The sequence below is a fragment of the Plecotus auritus genome (genome assembly GCF_963455305.1).
Source record: "Plecotus auritus genome assembly, chromosome: 9".
In the NCBI taxonomy this organism is placed as follows: Eukaryota; Metazoa; Chordata; class Mammalia; order Chiroptera; family Vespertilionidae; genus Plecotus; species Plecotus auritus.
Window position 1 is genome coordinate 23,132,843 of NC_137783.1, and position 27,163 is coordinate 23,160,005.

The following is a 27,163-nucleotide window of genomic DNA, read 5'->3' on the forward strand; positions in this document are numbered from 1 at the left end:
CTCAACTGACAACATTTAAAGTGGGCAGTATGTTATTGGTGCCACATTTCCTCCGCCCCCTCCTTCCTCCCGTCCTCTCTTTTAAGAAGTTATTTGTGATTTTGCTGGTCTGTGCAACCCAGAGGTCTGGGAGCTGAGTGCTGGGGAGCAGCCCTTTCTAAGGACCGGTCCAGAAAAGGGAAAATAGTTCTGCTCCCCATTGAAATCCTTCACTTAAGTGTAAGCTTTATTTGGTCCTTTGGAGGAAATATATATGCTTATAACTGACATCTGCTTTGTTAAATAGAAGAGTGTCAGTAAGAAGATTGGCTCTGCTCTTTAGCCATTAAAATGTCACTGCCTGGGGTAGAACCCAGGGAAGCAGTGTTGACTCTGATTCTGGTGTTAGATTGTGGCCCTTTGGCGAAGTGGCGGCTGCCCGAGACCCACTCAGAGTCTGAGATCAGGGGACCCTGTGAGGTTCTCTGATCCCTTGAACAGCCCCATCCCTCAGCGTTCTTTGTTTTCAGAGCCAGAACATATGAATCAGGTAAAACCAAATGACAACCAGCACCTCAGGCGGTTTAGCTGTCCTTGCCTTCTAGAAAACACTCCATTATCTGCACCCTCTCAGCTCCTCAATGGGTTATAGCTTCCCCGCAGGAAATGTAAAAGCCATGGACTAGTGACTTCACTCTCTTGTCCCTACAGACAGACACAGCTTGAGGGTCCCAGCAAGAAATGGGGGCACACTCAGATAGAGCCATTATTTGAGGAGAATTTAACAAGGGACTATTTGCAGAGGGGCAGGCAGGGTGTGGGGACACCACGGGGACAGTGCAGCGACCAGGACTAAGAACTATAGGGCTGTTACTACCCCTCCCCCCGGCCCAGATAAGGGAGTAGGTTCTGGAGCCTGGCGACAGAATGGGGGGTAAGCAGAGGGTACCTGGACACAGCTGTGATTTTAGGTGAAGAACGCAGCCTTAGTTGACCAGGCAGGGAAGGAGCCTGGGACTAAATTCCTTGACCTCTCTCCTCCCTCCTCTCATCTGCTGGTCCTTCCCCTGGCTGAACCCAACCCAGAGGCAGAGGGCAGGGGGCCCAGTCATGTGGACCTGAAGATCAGCCTCCTGGGGATGGAGAGGGGATCTGGCAGGAGGGAGAGAAGTCTCCCTACCCTGCTGTATGCCCATTTCATTGCCAGCGACATCTCAGGGATGTGAGGTTTTCCAAAGGCTCACACTTAGAAGAAATTCCAAGCCAGAGCACAGATGGGCCCGGGAGTTGCAGTCAGACAGGACTGGGGCCAGCGGGGCCTGGATGAGGCAGAAGGCACGCCCCAGGAAGCTCTGGGCCCCTCGGAAGCGTGGAACACATTGAGGACAGACAGCAAGGAATTTGCTTCCAAAGTTTCTGATGTTTTCTAATCTCTGATCACTGTCATTTATCCATTCATATTTTGTGGCCTGTAGTGGCCTAGACACGAGGTAGCATGGGACCCAGGCCAATCAGAGTTACAGTTCTAGTAAAAACCCCAGAAGCCAAGACTACAGAATACAAAGTATGAGGTAAGCTCACTGGTGACACGCACAGGGGCCTCAAGAGTGCCTGTGGTCAGTGCTCTGAAATGCAGGAGCCTGTCAAGTCTATTCTGAAGCTTCTAGGTTTCAGACCTCACCAGCAGTTCTGATGTGCTTTTGGTGCCCTCTGTTGGCAAAAGTTACAAATTACAGCAAGTCAACTGGGCTGGTTGAGCCCTTGGCAGATGGGTCTAGCATTTCCAGGGAGTTAAGTGGTCAAGATCCAGGCGGCCAGCTTTTTCAGCAGTATGCTCAGATATTCCTGGAGGCCTTAGGTGGCTCAGCCTGGGGACATAGGACCTTGGCTGTAAGGGCCAATTTGGATCCCGCAATGAGCCCTGGAACTCAGAGTCATAGGCCTCTGTTTACTCCTCTGTAAAATGGGATGATGACACTTGTTTGGCCTCTCCCACAGGGCACGCACAGGCTTTGCAGACAAAACTGGCCTGGAATGAGGGGGTGTGCAGAGAGAAGTCCCAGACTGGGAAGTGGGCAGTGGGGGTGGCAAATGGGCTCTCTGTGCCGAGGGGGCATCGTGCTTCTCTCTTCGCTCCAGAGTGTGGGGGCAGGCTGAAGGCCGAAGTGCAGACCAAAGAGCTCTATTCCCATGCCCAGTTTGGGGACAACAACTACCCAAGTCAGGCCCGCTGTGACTGGGTGATTGTGGCGGAGGACGGCTATGGCGTGGAGCTGATATTCCGGACCTTTGAAGTCGAGGAGGAGGCGGACTGTGGCTATGACTACATGGAGGCCTACGACGGCTATGACAGCACGGCGCCCAGGCTCGGCCGCTTCTGTGGCTCTGGGGTGAGTCCCAGTTCGCTGGGCCCAGGGGACAGAGCACGGTGATAAAGAGTGTGAGTAGTGGAGTCAGACACCCACTTATGAACACCACCGGGAGGCCTGTTCTTCTGGGAAACAGTGGGAAATGGGGAGAATAGTCAGAGAGGAGGTTGGGAGGGAGCCAGGGACCAATTCATAAAGGCTTTGGACTGAGATCAGCTACTGAGGAGCATTTTCCATTTAAGACTGTTTCCTATTTTTGCAAAGCACCTACCCCCAACCCCCCATTTTTATTTGGCCTTAGGCTTTTTACATTTTCGATTGTACTTTTGTATATTTACAGTTCTCTACCCAAGCAAAACTAAATGCCTATGGAAATGACAAATCGCCATCTTTGGTTATCATCAAGATCATCACCATTTTTCTCACTATCACCTCTTTCCTGGGCCACCTCCCCGGGACAGGGCAGAGCCCTTTTGCTCACCACTTCCCCAGCACCTGACATAGGCCTGCCGTATAGCTGGTGCTCAGTGAAGGTGTGTGGACCAGCAGAACAGTGCCCTGGTCCCACTCCGGCTGCACCACGCTGGGCACTGCCCACACCAGGCCCTCAGTCCTCGGCCCTGAGGCTCATCACTCAAGCTTCTTTGCTATTGGCTGGACACACAGCCAATCATTTTGGAGTCACTGGTGCTCCTGGTGCTAAGCAGAACCTCAAACTGGCATTTATATGTCGAGTAATTTCCCTTCATCTTCCTGTACCTCCCCAAAAGAAAGGATGAATGTGTGACGTAACCAATGCAGCGCCTTCCATAGATAACATCTTTCAAAATGTGGGTCCACGTGCAGAGGAAAACCTTGGGGCGTCCTGAGCAGTGAAATATGTGGGAAGTCCAGTTTGGTTCCACTAGTATCTGGCAGGTAGCAGCAACCTATATTCGTTCTTTCATACTTCCTTGTTAACTTTGTGTTCATCCCTTGTCAAAACTTAATTACTTCAGGAGTAAGGCCACCTAAATATATTTTTAAAGCTGGAAAATTTTAGTCTCACCTTTTCATCAAAGCAATCAATCAAATCGTATCAATCAAATCAAATCAGTCAAATCAAATCAGATCAATCAAACCAATCACCATGGTGCCCCTAACGCTGGGTGATTCATGGTACACACTTGACCACCAGAAAGACCGGGCTTTGGGTCCTGCCTATCCGTGTGCACTTGAGTCTCAGTTTCTTCAAGCATAAAATGGAGATCGCACCTGCCTTGTAAAGTTTAGTAAAATTTACATGAACTAGGATCCGAAGGCGCGTAGACCAGTGCCTGGCCCATCTGTGCACTTAATAAATTCTATGTGAGCCCTGACCGCTTTGGCTCAGTGGGTAGAGCGTCGGCCCGCGGACTGAAGGGTCCCAGGTTCGATTCCGGTCAAGGGCATGTACCTTGGTTGCGGGCACATCCCCAGTAGGGGGTGTGCAGGAGGCAGCTGATCGATGTTTCTCTCTCATCGATGTTTCTAACTCTCTATCCCTCTCCATTCCTCTCTGTAAAAAATCAATAAAATATATTTTTTTAAAAATTCTATGTGAGATGTGTCCAGGGCTGTCTTTGGAAAAGCAGAACTGGGAGCTCCTGGAGCAGAATTTGCAATGAGCTCCTTCAAAAGGGAGCTGGTATTGGTGCTCTTCAGAGTCTGTGGTCCCAGGGATACCTCATGGCACCATCAGCCATCCCATGTCTGTGTACGGTCCTGGCTCATCCTTATTTTAAACTCCAACCACAGTCACGTGGCTTAAAGTGCTCTGTTTTCTTCTCTCCTTCCCTCAGCCATTGGAAGAAATCTACTCTGCAGGGGATTCTCTGATGATTCGCTTCCACACGGATGACACCATCAATAAGAAAGGCTTTCAGGCCCGGTACACCAGCACCAAGTTCCAGGACGCCCTGCACATGAAGAAATAATGTTGATGTTCTCGGAAGACAGCGATTGAGAAGGTTTTTTATAAAAATAGCACCTTGCAAATCTGCCCTAAAAACAATGTACAGTATTTTTCTCAAACAAAACCTCAAAATCTAGTCTTGGAGGTGTGTAGTTGATGAAGTTTGGCCAACAAGGAAGAGAGATGTTCCTTTGATTCCGGTTGCAGCATGATCCGTTATGGACTTTTAAAGATTAAGGTTTGAAGCCACTAATTATTCAAGCTATGCCTGTCATTACCCATTCTCCTTGTCCCTTACTCCTATGGGGCAAAAGGCCAGTCCTCGGGTTGGTCATTCCTCCAGTTCTGGACATGCTTCCGTAGGTGCCAGTAACCTGACCGTGTGCTGGAGACTCCGGCTGTCTTCCATCTGCACTGAGCAATGAGGATGAGAGCTTGGCCAAGGCTGGTTTGTTACTCACAGCTTTGGGCAGAGACTCTACCAGAGACAGGTTAACCAGGAAACTCAAGAATATGGACATCAGGACTGAAACAGGCTTCACAGTGAGTGGTACACAGAGGGAGCTCGAGTATTGATCGTCATTGTCACAAAGTTAGGAGACCTCAAGCCTTTCTTCTGTGTCATCAGCTCTCCCTGCCCCCTAGGTTTTCCCCTCATCCCTAATTGCATCAGGGGGCTAAGGCATCTGCTGTGAATTCCAGCAGCACATTGGCGTGTAAGGGTCTCCAGTTTGCTGAGAAGAAAACATCCTGGCTCGTTTCAATGTTCCTTGGCTCGCTGACCTTGGGAAGACTCAACCTATACACCGTGGGATCCCATGGGCTTAGAACCTTTGCTCCTTCAGCTGTGGAGGCACCGTCTCTGGTCGACCTTGACTCCTTGACAACCAATGCAAACTGTGTTTGCAAAGATGTGCAAAGACATCTTACGAGGGACCAGTTCAGGTCCCTCATGGGTGAACACTGTTGAAAACTGGTTAATTATAAGTTATGTAAGAATCAACACCTTGTGGAACAAGTCAACCTGTGACTAGCTTCCTGTAACTGATCAGGTTAAAGAGCGCATTAGTGATTTGGCTCAGACTAGTTAGTCTCCAATCTCCAACTTGCAATCGGAATTTACCACACTTGGCACTTGTTCTAGAGAAGTGTAGAGGATGTTGTTTACATGATTTTAGAACCTCCAGGTAAACTTTAAACAGTGAGGTAGTTTTGAATGGCATTTCATTAAGGCATCTATGGGCATTATGAGCTAAAAGCTGTGGTATGTAGCTTTAAAAGAGTATTTATGTTGGAATAATTTTAAATAATGTTTACATAGCTGTACGTCCTGTCTGGTTGGTACTGAACACCGGACGGAGCACCAGTGTTTTCAGTGAGAGCGTAGATAGCTCCCAAGCACAGAATTCCTTCGGGGGAAAACAACATTATTTTAAACAAAGTGTTTGCAAAAGGTTAAAGGTTATATTTTTAAAAGATCAAAGTATGCCCCCAGAGGACTATGTCTAATTAAAATGATTGCTGGGAGTAAAAAAAAAAAGAAAGAAAGAAAAAGAAAGAATAATACAAAGAAAGGTGGGAAAATGCATGGAAATATTTTTCCTTAAAACAGAAAAAAATCAAAGTATTATTATGAATAATAATATATGTCTGTATATATGTGTGTCTGTAAAAGATCAGCTGTCAGAGCCTTAATCCCTGCAGTGAGACAAATGCCGACCCGTGACCATAGTTTTACTGAGCAGGCCCTCCTGACCGGCCCCGCATCTATCCGTTGTTTCCCTTTACCAAGTCCTCTCTCAGCCTCCCTGAGGCTGGAGGCTCAGCCTACATTCTCATGTTGTGATGTATCGCAGACCCTGCCCAGCGGATCTTTGATGCAGCAAATGCAGCAGCTTGTCTTGTGGTTCAGGTCTCATCTGCCTGTGAGAGTGGATTCCATTTCTCTGATTTTTGTATCTTCTGGGTTTTATTTTGTCTCAGCTTATCTGTCCAAGTTAAAGCTGAAATCAGGATATCTAAGTGGCTGTTAAGAGTCTTTCTCCAAGGACATGAAAATTCTGTAGTTTCAATTGTAGAAGTCTAAATAAGAGTAATGAATTCCCTGGAGAAGTGGGAGGGGGTCAGAATCAGGCAGCTTTGCCTCAGTATATGCCCCCCTCCCCCCATGAGAAACAATAGGACTCATTTTTATCTCTGTAGTACCAGTATTTTCAAAAGCACACAACTTTAACAATTATCAACCTGTGGCCAATTTGAAACAATGGGACGCTTGTGAAAACCTTTGTTGGGCCTTCTGGGAGTGACGTATTCCCAGAAAAGACAAGCTCTGATTCAGCGGGGACTGGCCAGATCGCTCCCCAGGAAGCCCACACTCTGGGATTGCCACACGAGGCGGGTGCTGCACGTGTCTGCACACTGGCTTCACGGAGAAAAGCCCATTCTGCAGAAAGGTCCAGGCCCCTGCCTTGGTGCTTACAGGTGCTCAGTGACCTTCCCACATACACCCCCGCATGGAGAGGAGGGAGCCAGGGACAGTGCTCCAGCCAGCTTCGTCCTTTAATCAGTGCTGGGCCTCGGGGCTGTCACAGAGCTCCAAGCCTAGCTTCAGTTTAGAGAATTAGCTTGACGACCTGATGAATATTTAGGGTCTGGGTCTTCAGCCTGGTCAGATTCTAGTGTCATCTGGCCTAGCAGAAGCTAGCACCTGCACCCCAGGGCAGGGTAAGGGTCTGGAGTTCACTTTAACCTATGAGACTTCTCTAAACAGAGAAAGCGAGGCTGTGCATTGGTTCACTTTAACTTCATTTCTTCTAAAGGGAAGTTTCCTATTACTCATGATAAATCATCTGTTTAAATCATCTGTAAAATCTTGTTAACTGGCAAGGTTGCACTGGGATTTGCCATTGATCTGGTCCCTTTGATAAGTCTCAAGTGATTCGTGGTATTGATACTGTTCAGTTTGTGAACAGATCTTCCATGGCTCCAGCAGATGTCTTTCAAGTTTCCTTTGTAGACTGAACTTCTGAGAAATAATCCCAAATGCCTAAAAGGTTTCTTTAAAAAAAAAAAAAAGAAAAACTGTTTAGAGTGTTATCTATAAATATATTGTATTTTTTATTTGTGTAATTTTCCATTTCATAAAGTGTTGTCAGTTTTAAAGAGAAAGTGGAGAGGAACAACCATATGGTCTAGAAATAACTGTTTTATTAAAGAATGTGGATGGATTGCTGTGTCTTGGGTGCATATTACCAGTTCAGACAGGATTGGTCCTCATGGTGATTTTTCCCAATGCCACAAGAATCTGGGGAGCATAGAAAAAGGGGGTCCTTCTCTATAGCCCTCTGCTCTCTGGTGAGTACCCAGTGCCCAACTCCAGAACAGAGCTCTCTATTGGACCCAGAAAGTCATGAGCAAAGCTAAAGGTGGCCTCAAAGTTGTCCTTTCCTGGAAATCTGACAACATAATGATTGTGGAGATGGTTGTTCCCCCAAGGGTGTAGATGTGATAGACATCTTCCATTCGTCCCTCAGCAAGTCTCTCTACTCATCTCTACACGGTTTTGTGCCCGAGGACCACATCTGACATCTAAAACTGAAGGTCATGGCTTCTATAAGGCAGCCTTTTCTCTCTGGCTTCTAGCAGCCACTCCTTCCAGGTCTAGGGGTGCTAATAACACGCTGCTGGCCTAACCTGGGGTATTGCATTATCTGTCCCCTACAGGGACCTTTATAAATAGTCCTTTTAATAAGCCCCCCTCAAATACTTCAAATTGAGTATGTCACTAACTTCCTGTGGGGACCATGTCTGACACAGGGTCATTTATAACTCAAGGATAGAGACTTTATCTGATCAAGGACAGTCTTTTTAGGTTGACCAGATGAAGAGAGTTTTAGGTCTTCTTGGGCCATATCAGGGAAGAATAATAGAGGACCATATCTTTTAAAACACTCAGAATTAATGCCAGACTATTTAACACACACCACTGTTTTGTGCTATATGTAGAGTGTCACGGTTTTACGATTTTACTGCTTTCTGCAGTCACCAGTACCTAAAGGATGAGCCAAAATGGTGCAAGGATAGGACTACTTGGTGTATCAGTCAGTGTAAGGTAGCTTATGCTGCAATAAAACAACCCCCAAATGTCAGGATGCTTTACATAAGAAATGCGTATTTCTTGTTCATGCTACATGTTCATTTCTGGTATCTGGTAGCTCTTTCATGTCATCATCAATCAAGTCTGGGCTGGGCTGATGGACTAGTTGAGTTGCTACCTGGAGCATTGCTGATTCCTATGTCAGCATGTCAGAGCGAAAGAGAGTATGAAAATCACACACTGGTTCTTACATGCCTATGTGTGACATGTCACTTCTCACATGTCATATGGCTGCTCTTAACTTCAGATGAAAAGCGAGGTGAACCAGAAATATCTGATGGACCCCAGTGATGACTCTCACCTGTGACACTCATCCATAGGGAAATGACCAGAATCCTGCTATTTGTTTTAACATTTTACTTCATCACTATTTCCTTACTGACATTTTCAACAAAGATTTTTAACAATTAGAATAAGGCCATCTATCATGTAGAATGGACCGACTTTTTAAACTGACCAGTTGTTGCCTGGCAAGCCATCAGTGTGATTGGGCTTATACAAATTTAAATGGTGGCAAAGTATAAATGAGCAGAGAATCTCAGAGTTGGCAGTCCTAACCTCTCACCCACTAAGTGCATTCTTTCTGCAATTTCTCAGGAAATAATTCTCAGGACTAATACTTCCAGAGGAGAAGAGCCCCCTTCACCCAGGCCCCCTTCTTTGGGTGATGGTGCCAAGTTCCTTTTTCAGAACCACCTCTTTTCATATTGGAGGGACCACACTGGGCAGATTGTCAGCCAGGTGGCAGGTCCTCTTAGGTCACATGACTCAAGCCAGACCATAAGATCCTCTTCCTGGAATTAGTCTCCATCAAGAGGGAAAGGAACTGAGATATTTTAGAGCTTGTTTTTCGTGGGAGGATATTCCATGAGAGGACTGTCAAGGAGTTCCTGCTGCTGAAGCCTCAGGAGCACCTACTCAGTCTTCCCTGAACCCAGGTCCCTGGCCCTCTCATCTTTCTGTGAGCTCCACTATACCCAACCAATAAGTCCCCTTCTTAAAGTAATCAGAGTCTGTTTTGATGCTTGTGACCTAGGTACCACAGACTAGAGAGGTCTTAGCAATTCTGCTAAAGGACTAACATGCCCTTTGGAGGGAGAATTGGTGGTCAGTGGACACACAGCAAACAAAAAGAATCAAAAAGGACCTCACTGGCCTTGCCCATCCACAGACAGCCTAGCCAGAGGGGGCTGGAACCATGAGCTGGAGTTCCCGGGTCCAGTTATCTGGTCCAGGTGTGATCCTACGCCCACCAAGCAAAGTTGGAAGCATGCTTTGTACCACTTGGGTAAGGGAAGGAGTCCAGTCATTGTCACAGTGTCCTCCCCATTTTATAGCTTGGGACTGAGGCTGGAAGGAGTTACTTCACTCGCCTAAGACCACACAGCTTCCAGAAGAGCCGCTAGGACTTTCACTACAGACTTTCCTGGACGATGTCTCCATGATGCCCAGGCGCTAATAGACTCAGTTTAGGAATCATCTTGGGAACTGGAAACCCCAAGAGGCAAAGACCACATTGGTCTTGTTCAGGTCAGTATCCCACTGCCTGGACCCCACACCCTAAATCCATTTTTCCAATATCACCTGACTAAACAAATGGTGCCTCCAACCCCTCTGTGAGTCAAGCCCCAAAGCCAGGAGTTGGCTTCATTCTGTTCTTTCCCTCCCCTTTTCTCCCCTCCCCTGCCCCACATTTCTCCTCCCGCACCCCCCATCATCAAATCTCATTGCCACTGCCTCCACAGTGAGTCACTAACTCACTAACTGCTCTCCATTCCCACTGCCCCAACCCAAGGCAGCCACCATCATCCTTCACTGCACTCTGCGAACCAGTGTCTGCATTAACACTCTTGTCCCCTGTAATCAGGCTCCACAGAGAGGCCAGGTGATCTTTGTTAACATCAATTAGCTCAGGCTCCCGTCCCACTTAAAATCCTGGCAAGGCTTCCCATTGCTCTACAGTAGAAATCTTACCTGCCCTCCCAGCTCACACCATAGGTCCCTAACTCAGTCTTTAACTCCTGGAGTCACTCCCTGGTCTTGTTGCTCTAGGTCAGTGGTCGGCAAACCGCGGCTCATGAGCCACATGCGGCTCTTTGGCCCCTTGAGTGTGGCTCTTCCACAAAATACCACGTGTGGGCGTGCACGTACAGTGCGATTGAAACTTCATGGCCCATGCGCAGAAGTCGGTTTTCAGCTCTCAAAAGAAATTTCAGTCGTTGTACTGTTGATATTTGGCTCTGTTGACTAATGAGTTTGCCGACCACTGCTCTAGGTGCACATGACACTGTCCAGTGTGTGAGGGTGCCAGACTGCTTCAGCCCCGGGGTTTTGCCTTTGCTGTCCCCTCTGCCTGGGACCCTCTTCTCCTCTTTTACATGCAACTTAAATGTCCTCTCAGCTGCCTCTGGGTCACTCTGCTCATCTGCTCCTCCACAGTGATTCCTGCCCTCGCTGGAATGTACAGTCCCTACGAGCTGGGGCCTCCTTTGTCTTCATCACCAATTCTGAGAGCAGTGCCCAAATAATACTCAACAGGTAGAAGGTGCAAAAAATATTTGTTAACTAAATTAAGAAATGTACTTATTTAAACAGTCAAATTTATTGGTCTTAATTCCGTTGTTTTGTTGGCATGACACGCCAACGCCTTCACTATTTTAAAGAAGCAAACTCCTAACAGAACTCATAAGAAATAAAAAGAAGCCCATGTCAACAGCCTCCTCCAGCTCTAGGAGCGCCCCCATTCAACGTGTGAGAACAGGAAGGGGTGAGGCTAAACTCCACCAGGCAAGGTGTGTATTTGCTGTGGCAGCCACAGTCCTGCCTCACATACAGGGCAGGTCCCAGCCCCTCCACAGCGATGCCGGTACCGTGTTGACTCCGTCCTCGCTGGGATGCCGATGTCTAGCAGCTGGGCCAGCCTCAGCTTGTGGGGCCCATTGTTTCTAAAGAGTTTCCAGCTGCAGGAGCCTCTGAGCTCTCGGGCCAGCTGTGGGTTCTTTGCTGAGTGGGAAGTGTAACGGAGGAAGGGACCTGAAAAGTAAGAAGGACAAGAAATAAAGGCAAAGAGGGTGGAACGGGAGCCTGAGATAATTGATGCTGACGAAGATCACCTGGCTTCTCTGTGGAGCCTGGATACACAGTGGCTATGGAGCAGGAGACCGTCTTCCTCGAGGGATGGGCCGAGGACTCGGCTACTCCCCTGACCATAAATGGCTTGGCCAGGGCCCTCTTGGAGCCACCTCTAGCCCTGTCACCCTTGCTCTCCCAGTTGGATGTCCCTGCAAATGCAAGACACAAGCCAAGAACTCCAGAGAGAAAGGAGCCTGCAGAGGACAGTGTTTGGAGAAGGTTCTGGGGAGGCTGTCGGAATGGTAAGTGATAGCTAGCATCTTTCTCTCAGCCTAACCTTCATTCTCTCTGAATACAATCAATTCCCAGGCTTTTAAAACTCACATCTCTAATTCTAATAGAATTGTTTCTTTCATACAATAAAGTCAAGGGGCTTGGTTTTAAATTACTTTTCTATGTGCAAAATACTAATCATTTTTGTAAAGTTCTCATCAAATACTTGCCGGTCTCATCTTTCATTTAAATATTAAGGTTCTGTTTATAACACCTCATATACGGCACGGGTACCAAGTAGATGTTTCAGCTAAATTCACTTCCCAGGTGAAGCAATGGGTCTGATCAATGCCTTTATCCCTTATTGTTCAGTCCGCCTTCTACTACCTGGTCAGCAATATAGATATTCATATGTTGCATCAGAAACTTTCCACCTTTTTTATTGGCTTGTGATACATATTTGCTTGTGACTCAAATGAGGTTTACTAAGTTAAAAGGGAAAACAGAAGAGGCTTCTGTGATTCTTTATTAAAGAGATAATTGAAAGGAGTGGAATTTGGGCTTTGGAGTTAGGAGGATCTACAATCCAACCCAGCCCCTACCACTTACCAGCTGGTGACATTCGGGGACCTATTTTGGTCTCAGTTCTCACCCGCGATGGAGGGAGGAGAGCAGGCCCTTCACAGGGAGGTGGTGAGCGCAGCATCTGACACTCAGCACACCCTCAATAACAGAGAGTAATTATCCAACTCTCTCTACTTCCCCTCACCAACAGCAAACTTATAACAAGTGCCACTTGGCCGCTGAGATCCTAAAGAGCCTTCAGAACCATCATGTAGACATCGTATTGTGCTCAGACTTACAATAAGGGCATTTTAGCAACAGGGGTACTATACCAGATTCGAGTACTTTGAATATTGCTGATCCATGTATGTGATTCCATCCAAAAAGAACTTCCCAAGTGTTTTCCCTGTGCCTTGCTGTGCCGGCCCATGAAGAGTGTGGCACCACGTGGACCCTCACACACCTACAGTGTTTTACAGTTTGGATGGAGCTGCCCCCAGTGTTATTTCCTTTGGACTTATCCTGTAAGATGGGCAGGGCAAGTTGATTGTATCCCCATTTTGAGGATGGAAAACCTGAGCCTGGGAGATCTGCGTGAGGAAATGGAGACCAGAGAGTTTGAGTCACTTTTCCAAGGCCACACAGCTTCTAAGTGGCTGAGTCTGGACTCAGATCCAGATGAGGGTTGCCTCACCCCACCCAGCTGCCTCTTTAAAGAACACTGCGTCAGATTCTTCTCCACCCAACTTTACGTGATGTTTTTCTCTCCGTGAGAGCACTGTAGTGTGTTTCTACAAAACATAGACGTCTTTCTGAAATTGGCCAAAACCTTCGTCATCCAAATATTGATAAACAGCACATGTAATGGCTCACTTGTTGCTGCCCCTCCCGTCTGCTGTCACCCAAAGGAAGCTTTGTCTTGGGCCTGCTGACGTCAGTACCCAGTGCTCACTGGTGAGATAAGGCTCTGGGCAGCTGTGTTCCGTGCAGTGACCAGCAAGTGTCCTTGCAGCATCTGTGGGCTTGGTTGGTGCTAGCAACCAGGGCATTGGTGAGGTCCTTTGAGGAAGAAGACTCTGACCTGTGATGGCCCAGAGTCCCTCTTACCCCAATGTCCTAGAACAGTGGTCGGCAAACTCATTAGTCAACAGAGCCAAATATCAACAGTACAACGATTGAAATTTCTTTTGAGAGCCAAATTTTTTAAACTTAAACTTCTTCTAATGCCACTTCTTCAAAATAGACTCGCCCAGGCCGTGGTATTTTGTGGAAGAGCCACACTCAAGGGGCCAAAGAGCCGCATGTGGCTCATGAGCCGCAGTTTGCCGACCATGGTCCTAGAATAATGTCTGCCTTGGTCTCGGTAAAGAGTAGCCTGGAAAGACTGGCATTGACGAGCCCAAAAGATGGTGACAGAAGATGAAGATGGGAGGAGGAAAGGCTCGTGGAGCCCTTGGCAGGGCCTGACCCAGATAAGTGGGCACCTGGGCAGGTGAACAATTTGGTGCCCCATTGAGCCCATGAACTTTAAACATTGACTCCAGCCCAGCTGGCTTGGCTCAGTGGTTGAGCATTGACCTATGAACCAGGAGGTCACAGTTCGATTCCCTGTCAGGGCACATGCCGGGGTTGTGGGCTTGATCCCCTGTGGGGGGCGTGCAGGAGGCAGCCGATCAATGATTCTCTCTCATCATTGATGTTTCTATCTCTCTCTCCCTCTCCCACTCAAAAATCAACCAACATATATTTAAAAAACAAAACCATTGACTCCATATTAGGGGGAGAGGGGCAGCTGGGTGCTGAGTGAGGGGAGGGGAGAGAAGGGTTAGCTTCTGCTCTGTGGTCCTGACCAGCTCAGCCCCAGCCCAGAACCTCTGCCTTGGACTCATCAAACACAGAAGCCTTGTCCTTCTCAGGCTCTGACCCGGGGAGGGGGTTTAGGGAGCAGGTGTTCTTGTTGGAGCCGGCCCCGGGGAGGTCTTACTTCCTAACCCAAGCAGCAAGTACCAAGTCTTTCTAAATTCTCACAGACCCCTCCCTGAAAATAATTCTGGGGTGGGGAGGACCATTTCCAGCACTTTGCTGAATTTCTAGTAATGTTCTTACTGGCCTTCTGGATTGGGGTCCCTCAGGCAATAGTCCTGCAGGCTGGCCCCTTGTCTGGCCCTGGCTGAGGACTGACATGATGCTCGGGCTCATCTGCTCCCCTGCCCTCTGTTTGGGCTGAGATTGGGAGAGGACACGACCCGACTGACACCGTCTGACCAGTAAGTGCTCTTAGAATTGCAGGGTCAGTGACTGGTGGAAGGGTCGGGAGCCTGGCTGCTCATTCCTGAGAGCTTTGGTGTTTCCTTCTCTTTTGCAGAGTTTTTCACTGAACTTCACGCTGCCTGCCAACACGGTAAGTCCAGCGGCCCATGCACCAGGCATCACCGCAGACCCTCCCCGAGGCCACCAGAGCACCAGCACGTACACCTCACCCGCACGCACTCGCTCTTCAAAGGCCCGGTGAGGAGCTGGGGCTGCTGACGTTTTTCCAAGGCTGAGCATTGTAAATACAGCGTTTGAAAAGAAAGAACATCCAGGGCTGTTTTCTGACCAATAGTGCTGCTGAAATGGAGCTAGGCGGTTTCCCGGCCCAGCTTCTTAGTGGGTTTCGCGGTGCCAAATGTTTCCGATGAAGTCGTCTGGTTATTCGAAGAGAATAAACTGGATCTACCTCATAAGCGGACACCTGAGCCAGGGTTCAAGTCCCTTGTAACACGAGGGCCTGGTCCTGGAGAGCAGCAGGAAGATAGAGCCTTGTCACTCACTGCCGGCTTCCTGGTGGCCCTGCTGGCTGCCCTAGGCATCTGCCCAGACTCCCTTGGCACCTGCTGCACCCTCCTGGTGGCGCCCTGCCTTCTGAGCCTCCCTGACTTGCTCGGCTCCTTGCTTCAGCCTCTGCCTGTTGTCAGCAGACAAATCCCCCTCCCCCGGTGAGCTGTCAAAGCCTGTTAATATGGTCCCGGCTGGAACGCCCCCCCCCCCCGCCCCCCGGCCCCGCCCGCGCTGCTTAGACTCAGTGGGTCTGTAGCGACCCCAGGTTTTGTCTTATCCTGTCGAGGCCACCCCATGAAGGTAACTCAGAGGAGCAAGAAGCCGTAGCTTTGGGGGCGGGGGGGAGAGGTGAGTGGGTGAGGGGAGGTCCTTGTGATGCTAGTCCCCACCTTCTGGAGTGCCTTCTTGGTTAACAGCCCATTTCTCTGGGAATGGTCCCCTCTCCCTGTGAACCTGTGTAAGGTGGCCCACCATCCTGATCTGCCTGGGACCATCTGCTTTTAACGCCAGCTGTGCTGCAACCTGCAACCTCCCTGGAAAACCAGGATGGTCGGTCACCCTACCTCGCAGTTAAGTCTTTACCATATAACCCCTCCCTTTGGTGCAGCTGAGTGCCAGTGCCCTGGGAAGGGGCAGAGGTGGATACCCAGCTCATCAGAGCCTCTGCAGGGAGTTGGGAACACGGCACAGAGGCAAGTGGTCCCTGTTGGGCCATACTGAACTGTCAAGTGCAAAATCTGAGTTGGGACGCAGCATTTGGCCAGGGAAGGCGGTGTAACACAGAGGTTAAGAGCTTGGCTTAGGGCCAGACCATGCGGGAAAATTCATCCTCAGTGCAAAGAAGGAAGCAAATAAAGAAGAGCACATGTGAACGGCTACGTGCCCAGGAAAGACGGAAAGATCCCAGGAGGGATGGCTTTGGTCCTGACAAACTCCCAGACCCCAGCTCCGCTCCCTGGAGGAGCCAGGCTCCCGCTGCTTTGGGGATCCATGAAGCACCCCTAAATCCTTTGGGAGCGGGGTCAAAGCCAGCCGAAGTAAATTTCTGTAACCTGAAAATAGAGCATCTTACCTGAAATTATATTCAACTCTTACCACAACCCAGAGAAATAAAACACTTTAGGCAAATGCAGTATTAAGGTAAGATGGGGGAGGGGTGAGATTGTGTTTAGGTAACACTGCAGCCCTTTAAGTACAAATGTCAATGCCCCCTTCATCACATTGCTCCTTTGGTGGGAACTCTGCGGGCAAGAGCCCTAGGCATGGAATTCAGTCACTCAAGTTCAGGTTAGATTTATGATTATCTGTGGAACCTTAGACAAAATCCCATAACGTCTGTGAGATCTAGTTCATTTTTTGTGTGAAATAGAGATAAAAATTGTGAAAGCCTTAACCCCAGAGACACCAAGATATTAATGAGGTTGATGAGAATATTAAATAAATAACAGGTCTGACTAGAGCTTTGCCTAGTTTCAAAGAAACTGACAAAGGCTTATTCTCCTGGTGCTCATTACAACCCTGGAGGTAGGTACTAGCATCCTATTTTACAGATGAAGAAATCTGACCCCTCACCTGTGAGTGGAGACATTACCATTCCACTCCAGGTAGGGAGCCCAGGACCTTCCCTCTTAACCCCACACTGGACCACTCAGCATAGTTGACAGCGGCTGGTTGCTCATGTAGATGTTGGTTCCCTGAGAGTTATTGATCCAGGTAAGACTATCACCTGAAATAGCTCATAAAAAGGTGAGATCCAGTGCCTCTCCTTGAGTGGAGATGTGAGCTGGAAACATGCAAAGCATTCACAGAGTGTGGAATTACCCCAGAAACATGGACAGTTCACAATTTCAGATCCCCCACAGCCACCTGCTTCATTGCATGTTTGAAAACAATAAGGTGTCCTTCACTAGCTTCCGCCAGTCTTTACCTTTTCCCTCTAGCAGTGGGGACAGGTAAGCCCAAAGTGTGCTGGGAAGGATGTGGGGACTAGGGACTGGAGAAAGCCTTCTTGAGTTGTAAAGGGTGTTAGGGCAAATCCCTGGGGTACATAACAAAGACCTCTTCTGAGTTTCTGAATTCTGTTTCCTTGTAGAAGAATCTCATGTCTCAGTAAGGGTCTGTTTGGCAGTCATTGTTGCCAGAGGCTAAGACCATCAAGCAGTTAGCACAATTATGCGAGAAGTCCTCTGGAAGGCTAATGGACTTTGATATTCAGCAAGGGCTGAAAGTCAGCATATTATTGCCCTGCTTGTGGCTGAATGGCTGAAGGCAATCCCCTAACCTGATAATCCTTTTATTGTTTACTAAACTTTGCCTTTGATGCCTGTTTGCTTTGCTAAAGGGCAAATGTGTATTCTAGTAAATAAAAGTTAATGGGTCCGGAGACTCAGGGAGCTTCTCCACTAGAGTGAAGCCTCTGCCTGGCTCCCCCAGGCCTTCTAAATTGATATTTCTTGTCTAGTATATCCGTTTGTGTGCAGCCCCTTCTCCAGACCTTGAACCCCAGCCACAGATGGATGCAGCGGTCACAATTGTCTCTATTGTTTTAATAGAACGTTTAGCAAAGGGGTGAATTTTAGGCATGATAGAATTTTAGGCAGTTCACATTGGACAGACTGTCTTGTATCATATTCATTCCACAAATAATATTCATTTGTTTTCTTAAGATATATGTTCTTTTTCCACACAGACTACCTCTCCAGTTGTTACAGGTGGGAAAGAAGTGGTGAGTATGTCACTTAAATTTTGGTTTGATCATTTATAAAATGGGGATAATGATGCTGTACCCATCTTGTGCATTTCTTTTTCCACACAGACTACCTCTCCAGTTGTTACAGGTGGGAAAGAAGTGGTGAGTATGTCACTTAAATTTTGGTTTGATCATTTATAAAATGGGGATAATGATGCTGTACCCATCTTGTGCATTTCTTTTGAGGGATAGGTAAGTTTGATATGTGAACTGTTACCAAGCACAGACTCTGGCTCAACTATTATTTTTATGACCAACTCAGCTCAGAAGTGAGAAAGAGAATGCAAATCACAGATGGATTTCACAATTTGTTGAGTAAAAGAAGCAAGACACAAAAGAGTTGGCAGGTTCTGGAAGAATGTTTTGTTCAACCCTGTTTCATTATAGCATTGGTGAGATGCTGTAGGAACAGAACTCTTGTTTCTACTAATCAGTCCATGGTAAAACCAGTTTCATTGTACGTTGTTTTACCACGTCCCAGGAACCTCTGGGTGTTAAGTGAGGACTTACTGTACATACTGTCTATATCAGCCGTGGGCAAACTACGGCCCGCGGGCCGGATCCTGCCCGTTCGGCTGTTCTATCCGGCCCACGGAGCCGAAAGAGCGGATGGTTCTCTTGCTCTCCCCTCCGCTCCTTCACCAGCAGCAGTGTTAACATGGCAATGTCGGGAAACACAGCCGCAGCTCCTTCTTCTAAGTGGGCGGATTTATATCCGCCCATTCAGTAGAAGGAACAACCTCTCAATCTTCCAGAGGCTCCTTGTAATGCCCACGGACGCGTCCCCCGACATCACGACATCACCCTGGGAATGTGGAGACACGTTATCGTGGTGATGTAGGGAGACATGCCCCTGGAGAGCACAGTATCAGAGCATTAGCTAAAAAGGAGACCAACAACACTGTTCCCACTGAAGTTGATGTTTTAAAGACCAAAAACCTTTCAACCCAGTCTACATTGCCATCTACATCTACGTCCCGGGCATAATTTGGAAGTTGCACTAAAGAAAATGTTTAATTTACTATTTACACACTTTGTTCTTTTCTATTTGTTTTAGTTTTAAATTATTTTATTATATTTAAGTTTAATTTGAAAGGCTTTTGTACCTTTCCTTTGTTAGGCAATTTTATTTTGCCTTTGCCATCTTCAATATAAGGTATGTTATTGTGCTATGATTCCTCCATTTTTTGAAGTTTCAAATTATAATAATTAGTGTTTACATTCTTCTTGTTAAAATGTTTGAAATGAATAAAACTATTGAAATAAAAAAAAGACCGTACCCTTTTATGTAATGATGTTTTCTTTGAATTTATATTAGTTCACACAAACACTCCATCCATGCTTTTGTTCCGGCCCTCCGGTCCAGTTTAAGAACCCATTGTGGCCCTCGAGTCAAAAAGTTTGCCCACCCCTGGTCTATATGCATCTATATGGTGTTGAAAAACAGCCAAATCTACGGTGATAGATTTCAAGATAGTCTTACACTCGGGGTGACTAAAGGGGGCTTCTGGGTGCTGGCAATGTTCTGTTTCTTCATCTGGGTGCTGGGTTCCTTATGTGAAAAGTCATCAATCTATATATTTATGATTGATATACTTTTCTGAATTTATGTTATATGTGAGAATCACACATTTACACAGATTCTGCAGATTATCTTTTTAAAAAATATATTTTTATTAATTTCAGAGAGGAAGGGAGAGGAAGAGGGAGATAGAAACATCAATGATGAGAGAGAATCATTGATCAACTGCCTCCTGCACATCCCCTACTGGGGATCGAGCTCGAAACCCAGCATGTGCCCTTGATCAAAATCGAACCTGGGACCCTTCAGTCTGCAGACCGATGCTCTATCCACTGAGCCAAACCAGCTAGGGCTGCAGATTATCTTTGATAATTCCAGAAAATCTGCAAATCTGAAAATTTATGTGGCTATTTCCACTCGGATCAAAACAAAGTGGGAATTTGAAAATTAATTGGTTAATGTATTTAATGTAAATAAAAATTTAAAAATTCCCATCAAAATGGTGTGGGATATAATAAAACCTTTCACTTTTTGCCAAACTAATAGATAAAAATGGTACCTAATTGTTGCTTTGAATCAGATCTCAGTTGATGAGACATTTGTATTTTTGTTTCTAAGAATGTCCTGTTCATATTCTTTGTCATTTTTCTACTGGATTATCACCTTTTTCTAATTGACTTAAACTATGTAAATTAAATCCTATGAAAATGAGCCATTTGCCATGTACTGTACATTGCAAACATTTTTTTACAATATTTCATTACCTGTTTGATTTTGTATAACACTTAGGGTCCCTGAAGGCTTTTTAATTATTATTATTATTATTATTATTTTTAAATATGTTTTTTATTGATTTGAGAGAGAGAGAGAGAGAGAGAGAGAGAGAGAGAGAAGCATGCTCCCTACTGGGGACTGAGCCCATAAGCCAGGCATGTGGCCTGATAGAGAATTGAACCAGCAACCTCTTGGTTCATGGGATGATGCTCAACCAACTGAGCCACACCAGCCAGGACTCTTACTTTTAATTGACTGAAGTTTTCCTTTATTCTTAGAGAATCTGACTCTGCTTTTCTCTCTGTGTCAGGACTGTGGGCCCTCTATTGGATTAGCCGCAGGCATCCCGTCTCTGGTGGCCGCAGCCCTGATGGTAGCTTTACTGTTTACTCTGATTCACCGAAGAAGAAGCAGCAGCAGTGAGTCCACTGAGGTGATTAGCAGCTTCCTTGGGTCTGGAGGTGTTGGGAGGAATCAGTATTTGAGTGAACTGGCTTTTGGGCAAAGTGTGTTTAGACTTATATCTGTTTTCTGAGGACAAGACTGTGGACATTCCTGCACCTCGATTTCTCAGACTCATGGGCTGGTTTGACTCATGGGCTGGTTTGTCATACAACCTCAGCTCACGTGAGGACATCCGTGGGCACAAAGATGGTATTTGGGGTGGCAAAAAGTAGCAGTGAAGAGGGACTTTGTTGCCGTGGTAACGTGTCTGTACAGTGGATGTGTTTTTTAAAGCTGAGAAATAGGAGGGCACAAATGTCCTAAAAAAGGAGATAATCTTAGGGAAGATAGAGGAGAAACAGGTGCTGAGGTGTCATTGGCAGGTGAATGTCCGGAGTACGTGGCTCCATTGTCTTTGCCCTTTTCCCCATCTGAACACACTCCAGTCACAAGGGAATCTACCGACCCTGCCCTCTCCGAGTGCCAGGTTGCTCTGGGCACCTCGCTCAGAATGCAAAGGCCACCTCGCCGATATCCAGCGAGGTTCCAGGCTGTGATACAACCGTGTCGTGTGGACTCTGGGTTCTAATTCCATCCTCTGTGAACATTCCTGGTGTTCTCGCAGAGGTCAGCATTCTCAGGGAGGTAGGAAACCGAGGTTCCAACCCTGGCTCTGCCACTTTATCACTTACGTGACCCTGGACTAGTGACTTACCCTTTTCTGTGCCTTGATTAGTTCAACTTAATCTGAGTCATAAAACCAGCCTACCTGTTTTCAGAGGCAGGCAAATTTGCAGGGACAAAATGAGATCATGGATGTAAAGATGTGTTGGCAAGCTGTACACTTTAACCATTCAGAAGTATTGTGCTTGCTGGTGGTATTAATTAAGTAGTAGTTTCTCAACCTTCGGTGCATTTTAAAATCATCTAGGAGGCTACAAAAATAGCAGTCGCCAAGGCCAGTTAAATCAGTATCATGGGATAATCGAGTTGTGGCACTGGTCTTTAAAAGACAACTTTTTAAAATTTATGGATATGTTTAAACATATACTGCAGTAGAGAGAATCATATGATAAACCTAATTATCAATTCCTGCCAAATTATATTTCATCTTTACTCCCACCCACTTTTCCACACTGTCAATCCTGGATTATTTTTGAAGTAACTCACAATGGAATTTCTTATTTGTGTTTTGGAAAGGGTGAGTTATTATCTATTTGCTTATTTTGTTTTGTTTTCAAAGTTCTCTGGTGATTGTAATGTGCACCTAAGTTTAAGTACCACATCAAGGTCATGGGCAAATGGCGTGACTCTGTCTTTCTTCCCTTCCCTTCCCTTCCCTTCCCTTCCCTTCCCTTCCCTTCCCTTCCCTTCCCTTCCCTTCCCTTCCCTTCCCTTCCCTCCCCTCCCCTCCCTTCCCCTTTCCTTCCTTCCTTCTTCCCTTCCTTCCTTCCTTCCTTCCTTCCTTCCTTCCTTCCTTCCTTCCTTCCTTCTTTCCTTTCTTTTCAACTTAGGAAAGTGAGAGGCCATATGAAATTTCAGAAATTGATGACAATCCCAAGATAGCTGAGGTAAGAACTCTTGGTTGTAATCACTGTATATCATCATACAGTAAACAAACCTAGTGAAGCAAGGGTTTTAAAGCTTTTTGCATCACAGGAGAAGTACAGTTATGAGCGTACAGTTATGAGCACGTGTGGAAAAGAGACGACCAAATGAAACTCAAACACAGGAGCTTCTCAGTACTTTTATTGGCTGGACAGGAATTCACGGTTGAATTAATATTAGAAAATCAATGTTATATAATGTATTTTACTGACAAATTAAAAGAGAAAAATCATGTGACCACCTCAATAGGAAAAGAAACTACAGAATTTGAACAGCCATTTGTGGTGTGAAAACTTTAGCAAACTAAAAATAGAATAGGAATGTTCTTAAATTGAATGGAGATATCTTTTTTAAAAATTACATCAAACATTATACCTAAGGGTAAATTGATAATGAATTCTCTCTTTTCAAGGTCAGAAACAAACCAAGGATGCTCATTATTATCACTTCTATTCAATACTAGAGGCCCGGTGCACGAAATTCGTGCACGGAGGTGTGTGTCCCTCAGCCCAGCCTGCACACTCTCCAATCTGGGACTCCTCGAGGGATGTCCGACTGCCTGTTTAGGCCCAAAGCCACCAGGATCGGGCCTAAACGGGCAGTCAGGCATCCCTCTCACAATCCAGGCATGCTGGCTCCCAACTGCTCACCTGCCTGCCTGCCTGATTGCCCCTAACCGCTTCTGCCTTCCAGCCTGATCACCCCCTAACCACTGCCCTGCCAGCCCAATTGCCCGTAACTGCCCTCCTCTGCTGGCCTGGTCCCCCCCCCCCCACTGCCCTCCCCTGCAGGCCTGGTCACCCCTAACAGCCCTCTCCTGCAGGCCTGATCACCCCCAACTGCCCTTCCCTGCAGGCCTGATGCCCACAACTGCCCTCCCCTGCCGGCCATCTTGTGCCGGCCATTTTGTGTCCACATGGGGGCGGCCATCTTTGACCACATGGGGGCGGCTATCTTGTGTGTTGGAGTGATGGTCAATTTGCGTATTACTCTTTTATTAGATAGGATTGTATGGTCCTAGTCAATGCAGTAGAATATGAAAAGGAAGTTAGGACATATAAGACTGAAAGAGAGAAATAAAACTTTCATTATTTTCAGATGATATGATTACCTACAGATAAATTGTTAGCATTATCAAGCAATTCTAACAAGTTTACTGGATACAAAATTAGTATACAAAAGTAATTTGTATTTCTAAAAATCAATATGACAATATAAAACATAAAAATTTTGTAAATACCATTTTGTAGTGGCAATAAAAAGTATACATAGAATGCTGAGGAATATAACCCCTTTAAGGAGAAAAATAAAACTTTAGTAAAAGATATTATATAAGACCTAAATAATGGGAATTATATACCATGCTCCTGGATAGGAAAGCTCAATAGCATAAAGTCAAACACCCTAAAATTGGCTGGACAGGAATTATAAATGTAACTCCAATGTAAATCCCAATAATAAATGTAACTCCAATGTAAATCCCAACAGATTTTTTTTTCATGGAACTTAAGGCACTTCTAAAATCTAAATGGGAGAAGGCAGAAAAAAGGTTTAAAAAGTAACAATGGACACATGAAATAGAAAACAAATAGCAAGAAGGTAGATTTAAACCCAACTGTGTCAATATCCCATTACATGTAGTTGGTATAAATATCTCAATTAAAAGGCAGAGATATTAAGATTGGATATAAAAGCAAGATACAACTACATATTGCCTACTAAAACTCACTTTAAATATAAAGACACTAATAGGTTAAAAGTAAAGAATAGAACAACAGACATGATGCAAGAGAATGCTGAATGGCCTGAAAACCCTCCAAGGCAGCAAGCTCAGGCAATTATTTGTTTTCTGTCTTTTAAGGATCGCTGTCCATCCTTGCTGATGTCCAGTGTCTCTAAAACTATTGTTTTAGACGGTTTGTCTGAATTTTGGTTCTTGTAGGTGGGACGGTAAATCTGGTTGTTACTCCAACTTGGCCAGAAGCAGAAGTCTCTGCTATATTTTTAAAACCTGTTTTTTTTTTCTCAAGAATCCTAGGAGAGCACCCACACGTGAGAGGAACATGGTGGGAGCAGAAGAAGCTCACATATATGTGAAGACTGTATCAGGAAGCGAGGAGATCATGCATGACACTTACCGTCCGACTGTGGAGACGGAGAGAAGGAGGGGATTGTGGTGGCTTGTGCCCAGACTGAGCCTGGAGTGATGTAGGTCAAAGAGCAGAACTGGAGCTGGCACAGAGCTGGAGACCCGGGGATCTGAGCGTGGAGTGAGGAGAGGTGCTAAGCTCTTCGTAACCAATCCAATTTCATTGACAAATCTGGAAAACTTTTGGATTGATTTGTTTCTTTGGGGACAGATCTGACAAGGTTCATTCCAGCTCTCAGATCTTGTGGTTTAAGAAGCAGCGAATCACCAAGTGAGATCACTATGCATCTAGAAGGAGTCCTTGAGTTCTGTTCCTGACCCCAGTGGAAATTTTCTGTGTGTGTGTGTGTGTGTGTGTGTGTGTGTGTGTGTGATTTTAGAAAGGGGGCTTGATTTCTGAGTGTCTTGCCTCCTCACCTTTTTTTACATCCCATTTCTCAAAAAATCATTTTATCTGGCTTTTATGGGAGGGTTGGCCAAGGCCAGCATGATCTAAAAATGAAGCTCAAAGGGGTGTCTGAGGGAAAGCAGATCCTATTACTGAATATTTCAGGGTAGAAATCAGATGGAGCCACACGTGCCTTGACTACAAGCATAGCACATGGTTGGACCATTCATTACTCCCACTGTGTCTTAAATATGTGATCAGACATATTTAAGGAAGACAAATTGCAATGGGCTTTGTGTGCATGTGTGTGTGCACAGTAAATAATGTTTTAAATGATTATTAGAAACTAGAGGCTTGGTGCACAAAATTCGTGTGTGTGTCGGGGGGGTGTATCCCTCAGCCCAGCCTGCACCCTCTCCAACCGGGGACCCCTCGAGGGATGTCTGACTGCCCTCCCCTGCAGGCATGGTCGCCTCTAATGCTCTCCCCTGCAGGCCTGATCCCCCCCAACTGCCCTTCCCTGCAGGCCTGGTCACCCCCAACTGCCATCCCCTGCAGGCCTGGGTCCCCCAAACTGTCCTCCCTTGTAGGCCTGGTTGCCCCCAACTGCCCTCCTCTACCGGCCCAGTCACCCCTAACTGCCTTCCCCTGCAGGCCTGGTCCCTCCCAACTGCCCTCCCCTGTTGGCCTGATCGCCCACAACTGCCCTCCCCTGCTGGCCATCTTGTGGCAGCCATCTTGTGTCCACATGGGGGTGGCCATATTGTGTGTTGGAGTGATGGTCAATTTGCATATTACCTCTTTATTATATAGGATGAGGCTACTAGTATATCCATTTTGTGGGAGTAGAGAGAAAAGCCCAAGTCCTTGGACTATTATGGGGAAAAGCTCATGGTCAAGAAGAGAGATCCAGGGGATTCAGTACATGAACCCTGGGCCAAAGGGGTGGGCTGAGTAGCAATGTGGCTGCTGTGTGAGGGAAGGCTGTGCAGTGTTAGCTGGCTCAGGCCAGGCCTTTGCCGTCGCTTCTGTGAGGAAGCTTCCAGGAATCCTGTCTCCCCTCTTCTTCAAATAACAAAGGACGGATTCTACAAACTCAGTCACTGCTACATGCCAACTGTGCTTTGCAAAACCCCTTGTGAAATTCAGTTGTATTCTATATCCCCTAGGTGCAGTCACTTTGGCCATTTTGTCTATAAAATGAGGTGTGACATATTTTGGATCATTTATTTTAATTCCACTTACAATCCATTGCTTAGAATCTTTAGTTCAAGTTGTTTCTACTAAATTAGCAAGGTTCAATGTTTCTATCTTTTTTTTTTTTTTTTTTTGCTACAATGCACAAAAACTTATCCTATATAATAAAAGGCTAATATGTAAATTGTCCCCTCAGGTGGGAGTTGAACCAACTGGGAGTTTGACCAGGGGGCGGGGCCGGCTGGCCAACCACCCGAGGCCCCTCGCCCTGGTTGGCCAGCCCTGCCCCTGATCACCACCCCACCATCCCAATTGGGGACATCCCCTCCCATCAGGCGGCCTGACCTGATTGGCCCCAATTAGGGGGGCCAGTCGGACACCACCTGTGCATGAATTCGTGCACGGGGCCTCTAGTTGTGGAATAAAGTGAAACAGTCGTTCTTATGGACCTGTGACACATCTGCAGTTTTTCTTCGCCTATATTAAAGTATGACATTGGCCCTGGGGTTGGAATTAAGGCTATCCCAGGGATACTCCTGGGGCTGGCACTCTCTCTGCTGGCTGGTGATGGAGATGTTCAGTCCTCCACAGAGTGCAGCCCATGATCATGTTGTGCTTGCCTTCAAAGGTTCTTCAGTTCACCACCAGAGGGCGCGCTGCCCCCAAAGCCAAAGGCACTGAGGACATCTGAATTCCACAAACTAGTCACCAGCCTAATTGATGAAATTCCATTATAGAGCAAAAAACGGTGTGGATCCAAATCCTCCCATTACTTCAGGCCTACTGGGATCCCTCCTCCTCCTCCTGGCCTCCTGGCCTCCTGGCCTCCTGGCCTCCCGGCCCACAGTCTGTAATGTCCACCTTCCCCTCCAGGTGGCAGCCCTCTTACTGTTGTGCAGATCAGCCATTTCTCTCTGACATTGCCCTTCCAGACCTCCTTGTTCCATGATTCCTGCCTCGGAATGTCTGGCCAAATGAAACCTGTTTCTCCCCTTGCGATAAACCTTAAACTCTTTATTCTTTCATTTTGTATTTTTGTTTAAAAGTCTTTTCTAATATTTGAGTGTATAAAAGGAAGAAGACTCCACCATCATGTGTCCTCCTATTTTTATTGGAAATACACAGTATTTCAGCTACTCTGCGGGGAAGTGGGCTTTGCTGAGCTT

At 46.5% G+C, this 27,163-nt stretch overlaps 2 protein-coding genes across 7 annotated transcripts in view; both read left to right on the forward strand.

Moving 5' to 3' along the window:
- The window catches only part of TLL2 (tolloid like 2), a 97,484-nt gene extending 91,674 nt beyond the window's left edge, over positions 1-5,810 (forward strand). The window contains exons 20-21 of the mRNA XM_080641231.1: positions 2,119-2,369; positions 4,169-5,810. Coding sequence (XP_080497357.1) covers positions 2,119-2,369; positions 4,169-4,303 — 386 coding nt within the window. The 3' untranslated portion in view covers positions 4,304-5,810. The remainder of the gene's footprint in view (positions 1-2,118; positions 2,370-4,168) is intronic.
- A 5,505-nt stretch (positions 5,811-11,315) lies between these two features.
- OPALIN (oligodendrocytic myelin paranodal and inner loop protein) lies at positions 11,316-27,087 on the forward strand. Of its 6 annotated transcripts, none has more exons than XM_080643038.1 (8): positions 11,316-11,811; positions 14,712-14,747; positions 17,856-17,891; positions 17,982-18,017; positions 20,522-20,644; positions 22,170-22,226; positions 24,294-24,471; positions 26,626-27,087. In XM_080643038.1, exons 1-7 carry the CDS (start codon positions 11,713-11,715, stop codon positions 24,468-24,470), a joined length of 564 nt encoding a protein of 187 aa, XP_080499164.1. In that variant the 5' UTR covers positions 11,316-11,712; the 3' UTR covers position 24,471; positions 26,626-27,087. The 6 variants fall into 6 exon arrangements, 4 of the variants coding, with proteins under 4 accessions (XP_080499164.1, XP_080499163.1, XP_080499165.1 ...); XR_013959130.1 differs by having other exon boundaries at positions 11,319-11,811; positions 24,294-24,543; XR_013959131.1 differs by having other exon boundaries at positions 11,320-11,811; positions 24,294-25,358; positions 25,455-27,087.
- Positions 27,088-27,163: the final 76 nt, after the last annotated feature.